This window comes from Anoplolepis gracilipes, chromosome 14 (assembly GCF_047496725.1).
Source record: "Anoplolepis gracilipes chromosome 14, ASM4749672v1, whole genome shotgun sequence".
NCBI lineage: Eukaryota > Metazoa > Arthropoda > Insecta > Hymenoptera > Formicidae > Anoplolepis > Anoplolepis gracilipes.
In genome coordinates, this window is record NC_132983.1 from 2,269,418 (window position 1) to 2,289,381 (window position 19,964).

At 32.9% G+C, this 19,964-nt stretch overlaps 3 protein-coding genes and 1 long non-coding RNA gene across 9 annotated transcripts in view; 3 read left to right on the forward strand and 1 right to left on the reverse strand.

The window, feature by feature from the left end:
* The window catches only part of Gluclalpha (glycine receptor alpha 1), a 78,574-nt gene that overhangs the window by 57,706 nt on the left and 904 nt on the right, over positions 1–19,964 (reverse strand). The window lies entirely within an intron of this gene.
* On the forward strand, positions 2,647–4,007 carry LOC140672974 (uncharacterized). 2 transcript variants are annotated; one of them, XR_012047977.1, is made up of 3 exons: positions 2,647–2,787; positions 3,092–3,415; positions 3,658–4,007. It is a non-coding gene; the product is annotated as an uncharacterized lncRNA (long non-coding RNA). The 2 variants fall into 2 exon arrangements; XR_012047978.1 differs by having other exon boundaries at positions 2,675–2,787; positions 3,145–3,415.
* Positions 7,393–12,639, forward strand: Fbp (fructose-1,6-bisphosphatase). The gene is made up of 4 exons (XM_072905499.1): positions 7,393–7,619; positions 9,993–10,463; positions 11,465–11,654; positions 12,351–12,639. The coding sequence occupies exons 1-4, from the start codon at positions 7,447–7,449 to the stop codon at positions 12,537–12,539; spliced, it is 1,023 nt and encodes a 340-aa protein (XP_072761600.1). The 5' UTR covers positions 7,393–7,446; the 3' UTR covers positions 12,540–12,639.
* On the forward strand, positions 13,027–19,550 carry Septin4 (septin 4). 3 transcript variants are annotated; one of them, XM_072905496.1, is made up of 9 exons: positions 13,027–13,586; positions 13,965–14,141; positions 14,453–14,545; positions 15,883–16,048; positions 16,174–16,324; positions 16,463–16,628; positions 17,212–17,380; positions 17,936–18,017; positions 18,419–19,549. In XM_072905496.1, exons 1-9 carry the CDS (start codon positions 13,577–13,579, stop codon positions 18,578–18,580), a joined length of 1,176 nt encoding a protein of 391 aa, XP_072761597.1. In that variant the 5' UTR covers positions 13,027–13,576; the 3' UTR covers positions 18,581–19,549. The 3 variants fall into 3 exon arrangements, with proteins under 3 accessions (XP_072761597.1, XP_072761599.1, XP_072761598.1); XM_072905498.1 differs by having other exon boundaries at positions 13,029–13,586; positions 13,961–14,141; positions 18,419–19,550; XM_072905497.1 differs by having other exon boundaries at positions 13,031–13,586; positions 17,212–17,368.

Genomic DNA, 19,964 nt, shown 5'->3' on the forward strand with positions numbered 1-19,964 from the left:
TTTATAAGATCGTTTAGTTAGCGACAAATAATACAATACTTGCAGAATGATGCCTGCTAGATCTCTCATTCGCGAGATCAACTGTCCGTGTTTGTTATCGAGAGTACAACGTCGCGTAAAATCCACCATGGCTTATCCCGTCCAAGACCATAGCGAAACGAAGAATGCGACCAACGAACTGCAAAACGCGCTGCCGACTAAGGATATTTCCGACCCGAAAGCGTTGCCCTTGCTTGGCAATTGGTTCAGATTCGTACCATACATAGGTAAGAGATCTTTCCTCTCGTCGCAAGCCCGAGAAACTTTTCCCTCATTATTGTTTATTCTCTTCTATTCTAAATTAAATATGAGAGTCAAACAAACTCGAATAAAATGCAACTCTGCGCATAATTATATCGAATAACGAACAACTTGTCATGATAGTACAAAATATAATCACGTATCTGCATATATTATCCTGTAAAATTAATGTGTCGATTGTCTGAACGCAATCTATTCTCCCGCTATCTTAATTCATAAATGCATAAGAAACGATGCAGATGAATATAGAATGCATACGACATAACAGGTCTCTTCTCTTATAGTTCTAAAAAAAAAAAAAAATATATATATATATATATATAATTAAAATTTAAAAAAATTTTTAAATCTTAAAAAAATAATGGCTACTAAATACATTATTGAGCAAAGATACACCCTAAAATTTTTAAGTAAAATTATTCAGACTAAAAAAAAATATTTACGTACAATGTATAAAAAATATAAAACTGCATCTTGTAATTTTATTGTATGGTTTTATTCTCACGGTCTATTATCACAATATTAAAAGACCTAAATTAAGTAATTTTGCTAAACAAGCTATATAATTAAAATTCAAAAAAATAATGGTTACTAAGGATATTATTTAGGGAAGATGCAATAAAATCTTCAATTATGCAGACTGAAAAAAATTGTAAATGAGTGAGAAGTTATTTATGAATAATACTCTATATAAAAAATAAAAAGAAAATATCTTGTAATTTTAATGTATGCTTTTATTCTCACCATTTATTGTCACGATACTGAAAAATGTAAAAGTAAGTAATTATGCGAAACAAGCTTCTTAACTTTCGAGAAGCAACATCTTTACTCAAGACTTCACTTTAACAAGATTTATCTGATACGGCCAATTCTGAAAGTTACGTCTTGTTGAAATATTAGATTAATAACGCAGCTATATATTACGGTTTTCGATTAGTACGGATAAATACAGGCGTTCTTCTTCAATGCACTGTCAATATTACAAAAATTTATCAAAATACCAGAAACACGAGCTGTCTAAGCAAAAAATCCCTGTTTCGTCATCGTTCTAATTCTCTCTCTCTCTCTCTCTTTATTTCCATTCATCTATCTTGTTGGTCTCTCGTATCTATGTCCTGTACAATCGATAATCCAACAAGTATACAAAAAGCTACAGAAATCTAACACACACATACGTTGGTCTATGTAAATTGCGTGCAATATATATTATCTATTTTTTACTCTGTAAAAAATATCTCTGTTATTTTCAGCCAAGCTAAAGTGTGGTACAACTTTCGCTTAAAAGTTAATCCATACATGATGCAACCGCGAGCGATCACAGAGTATGTTACACAGATCAGTAATATAAACAACGAGTTCGTGGAAAAGATACGAGCATTGCGAAATCCTAAAATCCCTAAGTTGCCGATAGATTTTAGAAACGAATTTTATAAGTGGGTTTTAGAATGTAAGCATATATGCATATTACATACACATATATACACGAGTAAGCCAGATGTTTTATGCAAATACAATAAAGAAAGAAAAGAAGAAACCGCGCGAGAATGCAATATATGTACATACATAATAATTCGTTTGTAACAAAATACATTGAATAATAATTTGCTCTCTTAATTCAATTAAAGTAAATCGATGCGCATTTTTAAATGATAAAATAAGAGTAATTAAAATTAAAAAAAAAAAAAAAAAAAAAAAAAAAAAATTTATTCTCTATTCTAACATAAATCATTCATTATGTGATTAACAGCAACGTTCGATCGCTCTGGATTGTCGACTAGGATGTTTAAAGTCTAATCTCGCAGTAGACTCAGAACCGCAAATAATGATTAATTGGGTGCACGACATATTCGATCTCGTGTATCGCTTGGATATTCTGCCGTCTCTATGGAAGACATACATATATAATACACGGAATCTCAAGAAGTTCTTCTGTGTGCTAGATACACTTAATGGGTAAATATTGAAACTTATCTCCTTTAGCGTACTACTAACAATAAGTTAGCGTATTATTCAAGAACTTGACTTTTCATCGTCATTATACTGTAATTCTCGACATATTTCTCCAGTAATTTTCTATCGTGCGATAACTACAAGCAATTCGTTGTGAGTAACGTACTGTTTATATATGTGTATGTTGTGTCATATTAATTACTTTTTGTAAAATAAACGTTCTACGGGGTATTCTATTAATATTTATGCCTATATAATCCCTCCGGCACATTAGCAGTAACAAGTTTTAAAGTGCGAGCTATTGTCTCCCGTTATAATTGACTGCTCGTTTTTCTAGAACTCGCACATTTTCATTTACGATCTCTTTTAGAATTGTCAGTAAACACATCGAGCAGACTAAAGCGAAGCTTCACGAAACAGCGGACAACGACATGGATCTGCATGACCGTAGTGTCCTAGAGAAACTTTTACGTCTTTGACAAACAAACGGCTCACGTAATGGCGCTCGATATGCTAACGATTGGATTTATTGATATGGTGAGTGAGCGAGAGAGATTCTAAATTCTTGTAATTCGTCGACGATCGAAATAATTGTAACAGCTCGACCTTCCATAAACGAATTTTACTTCGAAAAACACTGCATCGTAAATAAAATTGAAATCAATCCTGAATGAAAAAGATTTTCATTAATTTTTATTTAACAAACATGAAACTGACACTCCATATAATTTAAAATTTATATTTTTTTTTAATCACATTCCGTGAGCTACAATTCTTTGTTTACTAGATCATAGAAACGTAAACATTTTTTTTTTTTTTTTTTTTTTTTTTTTTTTTTCAGCAAGAGCTAGAATTTTATATTGAAATTTTTTAAATGGAATGCTAACTTGATAGAATTGTAGTGATGTGCTGATTACACAATCGCGGCCGGCGCCATGCTGTATTACATCGCGAATAATCTAGAGAAACGAGAAAAAGTGTGCGAAGAAGTAATGTCTGTGTTGCCAAACAAAACATCAGCCATTACGCATCAAGTAGAAATCAGACGAGATGCACTCTAAGGTCTGCATCAAGGAAATCTCTTCGATTGTTTCCTATTTTCGTCGACGTTCTCAGAACAATGCAAACGAATGTTTGCGCAGAGGAATATCAAATACTAGCAAGAGTACGTATTGTCCTTTTTTGATTTTTCTAATTTTCAATTATAAAGTTTAATTATAAAATTTAATTATAAAGTTTATCCTCTTTTTCATCATGATTTAATGTTTGTATTCTTATCGGAATATTTAAAGAATTTGAAGATAGCTCTGAAAACTTTGGGCTGAAGAAATTAAAAAATGCCATTCGACTTTTGTCGAAAAATTGATTTTAAACTGCATAAAGAATTAACAAGTAAAAATTTTGTAGGACAGATCAGGAAACATATTATTTTTTTGTCATTACGTCAGTTCGATGTCACCGCATGTCAGTCGCTAATCACGAGACGGAGTCTACGCAATTTCCGGCACCGCGGGAATATATTCCCGAGAGACGATCGCGGAGCAACACGGAGTTTCCATCAGCCAAGCAGGCGCATCCCTTTGCATACATGCCTTTCGGATTCGATCCTCGATCCTCGATCATCGCACCTCGGACCTGTCGGACGACGATTCCCCAAGATGTTGCTCTTGACAGTTCGTAAACTTTCGTCCTGTCCATTCGTCCTCTCGAGGTTCTCAATCAGTTGAATCGCGATAATCGAATCTTTATTCACGAGATAACGCGCCTTTCATTAGAAACCAAAGTTACAAGTAAAATTTTATTACTCAAATTATGGTTAAAGTTAAAAGGTTTCGATAAGAGTCCTTGTAATATACCTTGAATCTCGCTTGATAAAATAAGGTTTCACGTAGGACAATTACTAAAGAATTTATCGTTCTATTACTAATAAATTTATTTCTCTGGATATGTTTACTTTTCTTTTGTTTACTGAAATCAGAGAGAATGTTTATTACCTTTTTTTTCTATATTATTATATTTAAGATTTATCGAGAAATGGAGAGAAAAGTATTATGAATATCGAACATTCTGTTATTCTTATTGCGTTTTACTTGTTTGCTATTTTCACGTACAAACGGCAAATGTAAACATTCTTTAAATGGATTTAGCACGAAAATTTTTTCGATTTTTGTCCCTTTGTTTTGTAGTCACTCGTACATCTTGCACACGCTACGCAAAAGACCATGTTATGTTCTTCTTTGCAACAATGTTTTATTCATACATGCTAAGCGCAAATTCTTAATAAATTGACATGTTTAAACGAGCGTGTGCACAAAAATATATCGCTACACTATATAAACGCTAAGATAATAATAGAAACAGGTAACGTGCTTACATAATATGCAGATTCTCTTGGAGCATCGGACTATGCGTGACTGTGCATGACAATAACGATGTCACGCTCAAGTCTAAATTCCCGGTGGATTAAATATTCTCTCGGATTCCCGTTGGGCATCGTTGCTCTTCTCATAAAAATTTGAAAAGTATGATTACGTAACTCAGCTCGACAGTTTAACGACACAGCACGTATATATTTAGATAGAAATAACCATTTTCATTCTCGGGTTAATGCATGTGCAGGTGTTTAGTTTACAGGAATTATTTAACTTTTTAATATATTTTAGCCTTTAAAGTTCACATATATGGTAAGTTCCCATCATTTTGATTCTTTCGATATATTTATTGATAGAACATGTCTCTTAATTAAACGCTTTAATCACTAAAAAATATTTAAAATTTATTTTTGAACTTTTGTTGCACATAATTATTTTTTACAGATACCAATAAATATGTATAAATTTTGGTAGGTTTTTTTTTTCAAGTATTTCGAGACAAGCTATTCTAAAGAATAGACCAGAAAAAATGTGTGACCTACAGAAATTAATTATATATTTTTGCAAATAGCACATATAAGTACATATATCTAAACGTATTTTATTAATATAAAATATCAGTTTTATATGTGAGTAAGATGTTTGAATTTTCACAAAGTAGTTTGGATACAAAAATTAAAAGCCATTCCCCTTTGCGAGTATTATAAGCTTCAGAATAATATTTTTCAATTGAATCTCTGATTCTCGACATAATTCTCGAGTGGAAAAGTCGCGAGAACGTTCTGTTCGTATCATTCTTCTCTTGTCGTTTTCACTACAAATACTTTTAGCAGAAGGAGAAACGTGAAATTTCTTCATCGAAAGGTATTACGAACCGCTCAGATACGAGAGCCTATTTTTAAACAGGCTTGCATCGCCGATGCAATTCAAGCTCATCGATTTGTAAAAGTCTCCCGGCGATCGATCTACTTTCCGGAGTTTCACGAAACGCCATCAGAATATCCATCGTCGTCTCGTGCAACATTTTTATAAATAATTATTAACGCCGACACCGAAAATGTAGTTACGGTTACTACACTTTACAAGCATCTGTCTGAAAGAAGCCAACCGAGATGGAGAGGACACCATCAACCTACTACGCTTCTTACAATTTTAATCTAGCAACCGAGGACAGAAAACGCAACATTTTACGGCAATTTTAGTGCGCGAGCTACAAATTTTTAGCAAGCACGTGGAAGAGAGCGAGTATAAACTCGCGTCTCGACGGCGTATAAATTAACCTTGATAAGATTGCTTATTTCATTAAATGTTCGTGTAACGAAACGTTGATGTAATATCGCTCGTAAATTAAATAAAGTCATTGTTATATAGAGGGGAAAGTGAATAATTTGCGTAAAACGTAAAATAGTCACAGGGCCGCAAATTGCCGTTACGCTACGTGTTTACCGCGTACGCGGTTCGATCGATCTAACATCGTTACTACGCTAATTTCGTCATATGCCATTTAGTTTAATTATACTGCACGACAGAATAACAGCATTCGCGCGCGCAAAGTTCCGTTGCTACCAGCCCGATTTATCGCAAATTAATTATTTCGGAAATTAATTTGAATTGAAATTTGTAATAGTGTTTTCGAATAGATCGAAACTCTGGTAAAATTCGTGTACATAAGTGTACGAAAATCTTGTTGCTGTACTCTTCGCGTTATGGAGAGAGAGAGAGAGAGAGAGAGAGAGAGAGAGAGAGAGAGAGAGAGAGAGAGAGAGAGAGAGAGAGCAAGGAAATTAATTTTACAAAAATATTACGAGGTTTATCACTTCACAGAAAGATAAGGCATAATCGCCGAAACAAATCTTAATGCTAATTAGTTCTCCTGTGTGATATATGGCTGTGTAATAGAGAACACCGCTGCATCCACGTGTCACTCTACAATATTTTCTTTATGTATCCTTTTCGTTTACAGCATCGCGCATGTTGCACAAAAGCGAATACGTTACGCAGAGATAATACATGTCCGGAAAAAATAACTCGCGGAAAAAGCGAGAGCTGGATAAAATAAAATGCGAGAGCGAGAATCTCTCGGCAAAAACGAAATAACCACCGAGTTAAATTCGCGCATTAACTGCGTCATTATTCGCGCACTCCAAATGATTATTGGTTTTTTTTAAGGGACTTAATTTTTTATATACATTATCACCAATGTACAATTAACCGACGCGTGTGGCTGAGTTTAAATTTAACAAAAATATATTAAAATATTCATCGCGTTTGCGTCAGCGAATTAATGAAATAACATTTGCGTAGTGAATCAAGCATGAATTGCAAACATTAATGATAACGTATTTTTCCAACGCGATAATTGATTTCGTGAACTGATTCAGGAATAAACTCATCATATATATTTTAATTCTCGGAATCTCTTGCAACAAACAAACATACATATATGTACATCGATATTGCACTTGATAGATTTATTTATATACGGATTTACGAAACTATATATATAATCCAAACGACAAAAATATTTTCAACGAGAAATTCGTCGATTATTTAATAATGCACTTTGAGAAAACATCTTATCCTCAACCCATCCATGTCGACGGGAGCGAAAAATCGACGTTGAAGTTGGGAAACTCGATTACTAATGTCGCTGCTCTCACTCTCGCGATAACGTGCCGGTTTTATCATATATCATATATACAGTGTACAGTGTCTTTGCCTGATATAACGCGTCGCCTCGGCACTGCCGATTTCAGTTTCCGTTGAACCGAGGCCCGGTTTCTCTCAACTCAACTTCTCCGCCACTCCATTTCGACCGCTCGCGATGACGTCAAAAGACATAATGGACTCGGACTGCATGACGCTGACGAGATTCGTGTTAGGTGAGCAGCGCAAGGTGCCAACGGCCACCGGCGATCTCACGCAGCTGTTGAACAGCATACAGACCGCTGTGAAGGCCGTCAGTTCGGCCGTGAGGAAAGCCGGTATCGCTAACATGTGAGTAGACGCGGACAAAGCTCCGAGTGTCGTCCACGTCAGCGAGAAAAACGTCACGCGGCCGCGGAATCATCCGTCACTTTCTATACGTCGAGTAGATAAAAGCAGGGTACGCGTCCCGAGAGAATTGCTCTTTTTAAATTAGATACTTTTTAATTTGTAGGATATTAAACATGAGAGAGAGAAAGAGAGAGAGAGAGAGAGAGAGATATCTAAGATATATATATATATATTTATTGTAATTTATTTAAAAATAGTTCATCTTTTATGTAAATTTTTAATCGTATTCTCTTTTTTAATAAAATAAAATATAAAACTCGCGTTCCTATAATAACACGATCTAAACAAAATAATAAAGGTCAAACACAGAGTTTACCAATAACATTTAAATTTTAATAAACCTTTACATTGCCAAACGGTCCTTTACTTTAGGATCCTCAGTGACATACAAATATTCACCATTACATAAAATATATTACGTAATAATATAAAATATAAATGTCAAAAATAAATTAAAATAAAAAGGCATGTTGACCTCCTTTTAATGAAATTAAAGTCGAAAATTTTAAAAAAAATTCATAAAAGTCAAAATTATAAAACAAAAAAATACGTTAAACAAAATAAATATATCCTGAGATATGAACGCAAGTTAAAGCAGAGAACAAGAAAAATAAACTTAAAAGGTAAACAAATTGCACGCACGTAAACACAACGTATTAAACATCAGATAGAAAGTATACAGCAATAAAAGAAATTAGAAATAGATTATTAATTAGAACGCAGCGATCGAGAAACTACAAATAGACATTATAAATGTTACTTGTACGTAACGATCGTAATAAAAATTGTCAAATGCAATGAAGCATGTTTCTTACTTTTAAAGGCTTAATTTTTAAATTATATAAATTCAAGCTAGACACAGGGTGTCTATTTAAATCTGGCAAAAAAATTCCGTGATTTTCTGTATGGTATTTTTGTTCAAAATTCCAAGTAAAAAGAATATTTTCAAGATTTTTTAGTGTAACTTTTTAAAATAAATTTTTTGTTATTGTATGCGTTTTCTAACGTTTTTCACTTACAGGAAGGAAAAACAAAGAACTTCTTTTTCAAATGATAGATTTATAAATGTACTGAAAAAAACTGAATAATTTTTATAAAATAAACGTTTTTCACTTGTATATTATTTTGATTTATTTATCAATGAAAATTAATAAAAATCAACAAAACAATATCTATTCTGTATGTTCAATATTTCGTTAAGATATATTGTTAAGATGTATAAAAATAAAAATAGATACCTATTTATATAATAAATTTTAAACACACATACATAATTCACTTGGCTTGCCGATCGCTTACACAATATAAGAGCAAAATTATCAAAAAGAAAGAATTTTTACAAAAATTTTCTCAGTCTCAAAATTCTCTGATTTTTTTAGGTACAAAAAATTCCTGAGAATTTCAGGTTTTTCCAAGCAGTAGACACTTTGTATACATCTACATATGTTACGTAAATATATACATGGTTGAGCTCTAATTTCTTTAAGTTAAAAATCGTTTTGCAACCGATACAAACAAAATTTCCGTACCCTGTGGCCTACATATATGTGTATGCTATTTTAGATTTTCGCTTGATGCGATGGTCACAATTTAACACGCGGCAGAGCAGGCTCAACTAATGTCTTGCATAGTGCATGTGCCAAGTCTCTATAGCGTCGTCAACTGGGGCTGACCTTCCGTTCGTCGCTATTTTATTCAAATGTATTCGGCAGCCGCATGTAATTCCCCGCATTTATCGTCGTGCTCAAGCTGCCGATACATCCCAGTAAACATTAGTCTTTATACCGTGACAATTCTGTATAGCCTTGCATATAAATAACATATAAATGATTTCCCTTTATTATAGTGCTTACTGTGTCAACATGAATAAAACCATTTCACCTAACTACTTTTGCATCAACAAGCAAGCTCTCAATAATCTGATGTGGACTCAAGTCCAATAATTGAAAAGTGATAATTAAATCATTAAAATTCTTCGATGATGTAATTAAAAATTATAATCTCTTAATACTCTTTCACGATATTTATCATAACAATTATCTCGAACATTAATTTTAATTGAATAATTAATATTATTTTAATTAATAAATAAATAATATTAATTTAATAATTTAACATTTTTTTAGAGCTAAAGAATTTATATTTTTAAATCGACTCACACATACACTACAATTTAAAAATATTACGAAAGATATTCCAATGTGTTACATATTCCCGATTATCACAGCTAATCCGATTGACCACACAATTGGTCGTTCAGGAATACTAATCAGCCGTTAATTAAACACGCATCGCGCATTTTGATTCGCTCAGGTACGGCATCGCCGGTAATACGAACATTCAGGGCGAGGAAGTGAAGAAGCTGGATGTTCTGAGCAACGAGCTCTTCATCAACATGCTGACGTCCTCCTTCACCACGTGCGTCCTCGTGAGCGAGGAGAACCAGTACGCCATCGAGGTAGAGACCGAGAAGCGCGGCAAGTACATCGTGTGCTTCGACCCGCTCGACGGCTCTTCCAACATCGACTGCCTCGTCTCGGTGGGCTCGATCTTTGGAATTTACAAGAAACCCGAACAATCCGAGGATACCGCGTTGCCGCAGGCAACCGCTTTACAACCGGGACGGAACTTGATCGCGGCGGGATACGCTCTCTATGGCTCGGCAACCATGATAGTGCTCTCGATCGGCCGCGGCGTTAATGGGTTCACGTATGATCCGGCAATCGGAGAATTTATACTGACCGAGAGGAACATGCGTATGCCCGACAGAGGGAATATATATAGGTAAGAAAAAAAAGAGCGCGCATATAAGGTAGCTGTCCCAGTTATAAGTCATTTAAGATTGATAGCTATAATTTTTTTTATGTTTAGAAAAAGGAATATAATATAAGCCGAATATATATTTTACATAATAATTCTCTGAACTTTTAGCTATCACATTTAATTAAAATAAAAAGGTTCATATTAAAATATATATATGATAATTATTTAAATTTTAATAACCGTCTATTGATAACCCAGTTGTACGTCACTTATAATCTTTTTGTCCCAATTGCAATGTGAAACAACGTACCTCTTATTTTGCAGAAAAATATAAACTTATTTCATTTGCAAAATATGGTAGTCTTTCTTACTATTGACATTTACATTGCAGATTAAACAAAAATATCGCCAATTAAAAATTGTTTGCAATATTATAGTTAAGTTAAAAATGTGATATTTTACTAATATAGATGGTGTAATAATGTTTATTTTTAAATATGTTAAATAATTAATTGTTTAATAAAATATATATGAAAAAGCAAGAGTGACTTACTATTGGATTACTTGGGACATGACTAACAACTGGGACAGTTACCTTAGCGTATAAATTCACGTTGGAAGAGATGCGCATTTTTGAAAAATTATGTAATCAAACGTATTTAACGTATTTATATTCATATGTGCAAAATTTAAAGTCGGCTTTAAATTATAATCCATAATTTCCGACAAAATTCAAGAGATGGAAATCTACTTATCATTTTAATAAACGTATATATCTTGATGTATACCTTTGTATATACATATATACATATATACATATATATTTTATTTGTCAATATTTCCGACTTCCAAACGTTTATTTGTATCAAACGTATAATTATAAATAGAATTCTGTTACGCGAATTACAAATCATCTAAAATGTATTTACATTTTGAAATTATATTTTTCTCACAAACAAAAATGTCAACAGATTCGATTGCGTTGATGAAAATCACTAATAATTAATAATTTATAATTGCAGTATTAACGAAGGTAATGAAAGCACGTGGGACTCGTCTATCAAAGAATATATACGATCGAAAAAATATCCCAAAGTCGGAAAACCTTATAGTGCAAGATACGTGGGTTCTATGGTCGCCGACGTACATCGAACGATTAAATACGGCGGTATTTTCTTATATCCTGCGAGCAAAAGCAATCCCAATGGCAAGGTAATTTTATTTGATAATAAATATTGTGTTTCCAAACGTCATCAAATTAACGTCACTTTCGTAATACTTTAGAAAAACAGAGATCGGGAAAAATAAATATAAAAATAATTGCGCAATACATTATGATATAACCGTTTTCTCGACGTTACATTTATCTTGCTTCGTGTTTTTTCTGTGTTTATTTTCACCCCGATTATTACCAAACACCCTCTGACCCCGTGTTTATCGGATATACTTATCACCACGGATGACTTGAGTAATGAAATAACTTGTTGTATAACAAGCTTCGTTTTATAACAGATGTTTATATACGCTGTCCGATAAACGTGTATATGCCAGATTATTGGACTTTGGAAATTATTTTATCTACACGCGATAGATATCTGGTTTCAGCTTCGAATCAATGTAGCGGTAATTTCTCAATTTTTATGTAAATACATGAAAAATTATCGGACTTTACACGTTATTCATTCCGGTAAACAACACGCGATTGTAACTTTTTATCGATACACAAGCGTCATATAATTTAAAAGCGAACATGTTTACCAATAATTAACTTTTCCGTGTTTATTACATACGCGTGTATTTTTATAAATATAGTGTCTTTACTACACTACGCTCAGATATATTTATCAGAAATTAAATCGACGCAATAATTATTATGCGATTGGTGCTAATTTGATTTCGTAATTTTAGCTGCGACTTTTATACGAGTGCGTACCGATGGCTTTCATAATCAAGGAAGCAGGTGGTCTGGCAACAAACGGCAAGATTGATATTCTAGATATCGTTCCGGAGAGCATTCATCAGAGGTCACCAATTTTCTTGGGCTCCAAGGACGACGTTAATGATGTAATGGTGTATATAAAAAGTAAAAGCGACTGATGAAAATGGATCTCAACGATCGAAAATGTTTAAACGAATGAATTTTGTACTTTTTTTTATTTCGAACGGTTGTTTTATAATAAATTTATTTTTTATTAAATTCCGTCTACGTCGCATCAAGAACGGCCATACAATTTAAATACTCGAATAATATTGATTAATATTGATTACAGTTACAAAGTAACGGGTAAATAATTGATAATTATTAATTAATTGAGATTAAAGTCAGACAAAGCTTGCGAATGTAATAAATTTCACGTCGTCGAGCGCTTTTGCAGGCCATTACGAATAATTACGGGCGCATTGTTGACGGAAATCCGGAAAATTTGAAAATTTGTCGCGCATCCTCATGGAATGTGCGAAAATTGCGTTAAACGTCAACATGGCGAATTATTAAATCCATTTACTTTATTTATACATAAATATAAATAAATATATATATAGATATACCTTTATTTTAAACATACACATATATTCCTCGTAAAAATATCTCACGACGAAAAACTCATGAAAAAGAAATATCATCAAAAGTAATATAACGATTTCATTAATATTTCATCAAAGAGTTCAATCTAAGTCGATATTCCTATATGCCGACAAGAGACATCGGTGGTAATTTTTCCACAAGTACCATGTATTACTCGCGTGCAGCACACATAACATAATAATCAGAACCGCGTCAAGCGGTGTCATTTCCGTTCTTCCGTCTGTTACAACCGTTAGCAAGACAGCGGGCGCTGATAATGTTGCTATTTATTCCGCACGCGCCATACACGCCCGGTTCGGTCTCGGCTTATAACCTCTCTCTCTCTCTCTCTCGCTCTCGCTCTCTCCCTCGATGTGCACAGCCCGGCGACAGAGTGCATTTGTAGGAGAACACGACCGACTATTGATCGGCCGGTCGACAGTGCGCCAGCGCAAGTCCACCGGACCAACCGAGGCATTCACCAGCCGCCCTCGGCCTTAGTGCGTTTGGTCGCCGTTTAAGTTGCTGTTATGCTCGTCGTCGCACCGAGGCGTTCTTAGATGCTGCCATTATGTCCGGTGGTACGTAAACAGTTTTGTTGAAAAAAGAAAAAAAAAAAAAAAAAAAAAAGAAAGAACGAAAAAAAAGGGGGCACGTTTTATTCCTCAAGTAGTAGTAGACGCGAGATTCTTCCTCGAGTTGGATATCGAGAAGCCGGCTCTCCTAAAACGTCGTGACGTAAATTATGCAGGGGTGAAACGCGGTATTTATTGACACCGGACGCGCCTCCGAGCAACCACGATATACATATATACGTGAATTTACGAATTTTATATCTCTTTAGGAATTTTATCGTTTCATTAATTCTCATTAAGCGTTTAATATTTCTGCCGAGAGATTTAACCGAGGGTATAATATTGACGTCGCGATATTAATGATCCTTTGTTTCGCTCAGTAAGACAGGGATTATATCGGCTTCGCGACGCTGCCGGAACAAGTGCACCGAAAATCGGTGAAGAGGGGCTTCGAGTTCACCCTGATGGTGTTGGGTGAGACCGGCCTCGGCAAGTCGACGCTCATAAACAGCCTGTTTCTCGGGGATCTGTATAAAGACCGGCGAATTCCGGATGCGGCAGGTGCGTGTAATAATTTATTCGTTGGATATTACAGAAATTTAGGCCAGAAAATTATCGACGAGTATAAAAAGCATCAATCACTTTTCATTATACGTTCGACGATAAAATTGTCAGAATAATTACATCATCCCTTCGCACGACGGGGGCGTAAACCATCCGCCAACGGCGGATAGTCGCCTCTTCTGATATTTTCCGCACGTTCTCCACGAGTTATTGACACGCGAAAAATATTTGATCAGCCTGCATCACTCGGCAAACCGCTCGTCCCGATCTCGAAGAGAAGTCGATAAATATTCATCGTACACTTTCAGAACGAGTGGCTAAGACCACCTCTATCGAGAAAAAGACAATGGATATAGAAGAGCGCGGCGTTCGGCTCCGTTTGACGATCGTGGACACGCCAGGTGAGAAAAATATCACCATACTATATATTATATTTTTTTCCTTTTTCCGTGACTAGACTAAACAAATTATGCGTATGTACACAGAAAAAATTACCATCAAATTAAAAAACTTGTATACTTCAGTTTTACGCAATCATTGTTTCATTGTATAAAAAAACAACAATATATATATTGTAACATAATAATATATAATAATATAGTCTTCTTTGAAAGATTTGATGATCTTAAATTTCAACAATATTATAATTTTAATTAATTTTATAAAATAGAATATAATTTCATAAGTAAAAAATAGTTTTATAAAAATAACGACATTAATTTTGTAGATATAATTTTAAAATTATCTCAAGAATATAATATTATTTTAATTTTAATATAATAATTATTCGATTTAAATATATGCGTATAATATATTGAATTCCTTCAAAATAAATTATATTTATATTCTTTTAATATATAAACTAATTTTAAGATTTACATGTCGAGAATAAAATTATTTTCAAAACAAGAATAGAATCTTTTTTCTGTGTACTCTATATATGTATGTCGACATATACACGTTGAATTAATTTTATAAAATAGAATATAATTTCATAAATGAAAAATAGTTTTATATAAATAACAAAATTAATTTTGCAGATATAATTTTAAAATTATCTCAAGAATATAATATTATTTTAATTTTAATATAATAATTATTCGATTTAAATATATGCGTATAATATATTGAATGCCTTCAAAATAAATTATATTTATATTCTTTTAATATATAAACTAATTTTAAGATTTACATGTCGAGAATAAAATTATTTTCAAAACAAGAATAGAATCTTTTTTCTGTGTACTCTATATATGTATGTCGACATATACACGTTGAATTAATTTTATAAAATAGAATATAATTTCATAAATGAAAAATAGTTTTATATAAATAACAAGATTAATTTTGCAGATATAATTTTAAAATTATCTCAAGAATATAATATTATTTTAATTTTAATATAATAATTTTTCGATTTAAATATATGCATATAATATATTGAATGTCTTCAAAATAAATTATATTTATATTCTTTTAATATATAAACTAATTTTAAGATTTACATGTCGAGAATAAAATTATTTTCAAAACAAGAATAGAATCTCTTTTCTGTGTACTTTATATATGTATGTCGACATATGCACGTTGAATTAATTTATAAAATAGAATATAATTTTACAAGTGAAAAATATTTTTATAAAAATAACGATATTAATTTTGTAAAACATAATTTTATAAATATACGTGATACATCGATTTTCTGTATAATATATCACAAGTAACGATAATGTTTAAGGATTTGGCGACGCGGTAAATTGCGAGGACACGTGGAAAGCATGCTCGGCTTACATCGACGAACAATTTCGTCAGTACTTTACGGATGAAAGTGGATTAAATAGAAAAAACATTCAAGATAACAGAGTGCACTGTTGTCTGTACTTTATACCACCATACGGCCACGGGTATGTGGTAATTAAATATTTCCAGTTTGACATTTCTAATTAATATTGCGTTGAAAAATAATTATTTCGCAGCGATAGCATTAAACTCAATTTATTACTCTAATCTCGAATCTATTTCTTTACAGCCTCAGGCAAATTGATCTCGAAGTATTGAGGCGTTTACATCGAAAAGTTAACGTCGTTCCCGTGATAGCAAAAGCGGATACCTTAACTACTCACGAGGTGAAAAAATTGAAAGAGCGCATTTTGGCAGATATCGAAGAACACGAGATTCAGGTAGCGTGGCAACTTGGCTAACTTATTTCGATTGTAATTTTAAATAACGCAAATTTTGCAATCTCCAATATAATAATCCTATACGATTTGTCTATATATATATATATATATATATATATAATTTTTTTTTCACATTAGATATATCAATTCCCGGATTGCGACAGCGACGAGGACGAAGAATTCAAGCAACAGGATAAAGAACTGAAAGCCTGTATACCGTTCGCGGTTGTCGGAAGCTCGACAGTGCTGGAGGTTGCTGGGAGAAAAGTCCGCGGCCGGCAATATCCGTGGGGCGTAGTGGAAGGTGAACTTTTATATTCTACGTATAAAATTATAATATTTTCCGATTATACCGATTTCACCCACTGCGAGGTAAGTATATAATTTTAGAAAATTAAATTTTTCAACGTCACTATACGCATTTTTACAAAATCAAAATTGACGTTTCACGTTTGCGCAACGACAACTTGCTCGATCGTCAAGGAGTGTAAATGCAGTGTAATATATCATTATAACATAAATCCTCGTTAATGAGCAGTGTTTGTGAAAGAATCGAAAGTGCACTTGGGTGCAACACAGTATCAAAAGAATCGCTGATTCGGAACACCGAGAGTTTTAATGCGCTCGATATCTCTTATTAGAGGAATACCTAGCTTCTTGATCGAATTGTCAAGTAGAAACAAAGCCGGAATGAAAGCAATTAGGAATTAAAATCGTAATTGGTAAAAGAGCCTCTGAAGCTTAAACCTTTCGCTGAGTATATATTCAATCAGCGGCAATTCAATTAGCGTATTCGAAAGCTGAAGGGGTTGAATGCATTATAAAGTGCCTCTGGCTTTCGCGTTCCCACACTCGATCTTTAACGTCTCGATTCTGGTTGATCATAGTCGAGAACCCGAAGCACAGTGACTTCGTCAAACTAAGGACCATGCTAATATCGACGCATATGCAGGATCTAAAGGACGTCACGCAGGACGTTCACTACGAGAATTTTCGGGCCCAATGTATTTCTCAAATTTCGCAGCAAGCTATTCGGGAACGGAGGTATTTACGCATGTAAATAAATATTGCATTTTTCAGTAGGTATATAAATACGGACGCGTCTACCGCGCGTTCGCAATGCGTACAAGATATCTCGAGAGTAACGCTATCAAAAACCATTATTTTTCATCCGCATTTAACGTTATGAATATTTTTCACGTTAAATACAAGATATTAATGGAATACTATATGTTCTAATAAATATACGTTGACTCTCTTCAAAGAGAACTTAATGTGCTTTCGAACGTCCCGTACGCTTTGCATGATTATTAAAAGCACCTGCCAGCAATATATATAGTTTCAAACTAGTTATTGAATAGATTTTGCGATGATTCTGACGTATGGTAAATAAAAATTAGCAATAGTTGGTAATATGGTAATTAATAAAAATTAATAAAAATTGAACACCGTTGTGAAATTAATATTTTTTAATAAAAAGATGCACGATATACTTTTCATGTCACTTATAAGTACGCTCCGATTGATTGCATTTGATAGAAATTATCTAATTTGTAATCTGCGTTTCGAATAATCGAGAATAAATAAACCCTTTGTTTCATCTTTTTATAGTAAACTGAAAAGAGATTCCGGACCGCATTTCGAGAATAGTATATCCGATACCGACAGACTACTTTTACAAAAAGACGAAGAGGTAAGAGCGATATATCCGAGGGGTTGGTCACTGAAGTAATTTTTGTAAAAGGGCTAGGTAATTCAGCGGCAATCCCAGCAAAATTTTGGGTAATCCAAGATTATTTTTGGTAAATCTAAATAATCTTTAGCGTTAAAATAATTTAAAGTAAAATTTCTTTTTCAAAATTTATTTTTAATTTGAGATACTATTAGGTAATCTTAAGTAATTCGAGGTATAATTTAAGGGTAATCCGTATCAAAGGATAATTTTTGTACATTATAACTGTTAGTGACCAACCCCTCGGATATATCATGTAATTTAAAATGATCGTGTTTCTAATTTATTCTTTATAAAATATTCCCTTATATATAGTATGTATCTACGCTCGCGCTATCACAGTTTACGTTCGCGATTTGCAGATACGAAGGATGCAAGATATCCTGGCGCAGATGCAGGAGAAGCTCAAAGCGACCGGCCAGGTCGGCGGCGGTGTCGGTTTGAGAGGTCGTGTTGGCAGCCTCGGCAACGATTTGGATTCCGCGGACGTCGAGAAAAAACGGAACAGTATTATAGATGTTTGAGGGGGGCGTAGGAATATATATTTAGGGTAAAAAAGTTTATAGCCCTAGAGAGGTCTGTACATATTTCGTTCGATTCTCGACATGTTTTCCAATTATATATACATATTACACGAAGCGTAAAATATATTCGGGATTACAGCTTTCCGATCACGGAATTCTCGAAATTCTCGACAATTTTTAAATTATTAAATTTTCTATCTTCGTTCAACTACTTTATGATAAATTAAAATTTAAGCAAAGTAAATTTGTTATCTCTAATTAATATCTTATGAAATTTATTATGTAAAGATAATTATGCGTGCCCTCTCTTGATCACATGTGTTATCTCTCAAAATGCGGAAGGAAAGACAGACTAGAGCTGCCAAAGATTAATGTTTGCTCGCCAAACATTCGATCAAGTCGAACTTGTACAGATCGACTACATCCTGCTTTACGTCGGTGATACGTAAAAGTCAAAATGTATTTTGTACTTAAAAACGCACATAGATAATTTATACAAATACATAAATAGTAGACATGCGTAATCGTATCAAAATTTTACGACAGATATATACATATATATACGTATGCACCCTGATGTGTGCATCGTTACAAGGCAATATGTAACTGATCACGTGAGCATCGAAATCGGTGTAGCAATATTTAATTATTAATTATATAAATAATCAATTATTATTATTATATAAATTATTTAATTTATCACTAGTTTAGCACTAGTACAAGACTCTTATATTATGGCATCGAAATGTATACCAATTAATTATGGAAGATATGATAAATTAGACATTCTGAATACGCACAATATATTCCGTGATTGTATAACAATTATATCGGAGAAATTAATTTTTTTTTTTCAAAAGAACAAAAGGTTCACGTATAATCAACTCTTTAATTCATTTTACGATCGTTCTAACTTTAGATAAAAAGAATATGTAGACGTTTTTGTAACAATAAACATGCCGCATATATAAATAATAATGCGATGAAAACAAATCAATCATTACGTTAAGCTTTAATTATTTTTATCCCATTCCATTATATTCTTCCTTTGATTGCCTAACGGAATTAGCATAAGCAAGAAATATTTCAATTTATATTTACAATAACTGCTTAATAAAATCAAAGTATAAATCTATATTTTTTTAAATTTAATATTTAAGTTTGTAAATTTATATTTAATTTTTGCTTAAAATAAATTAAATAATTAAGAAAAATTGCGACAAACAAGCAATAAAAAATATAAGAATTGGCGTTTTGAATTGTATTTACATATTAATATTTAACTGCACAATATTACATGGCACGTATCTATAATAATATCCTATTTACTCGTTACTTTATATATATTCTTTGATAACATTCTTTAAAGCAAAAAAGAAAGAAT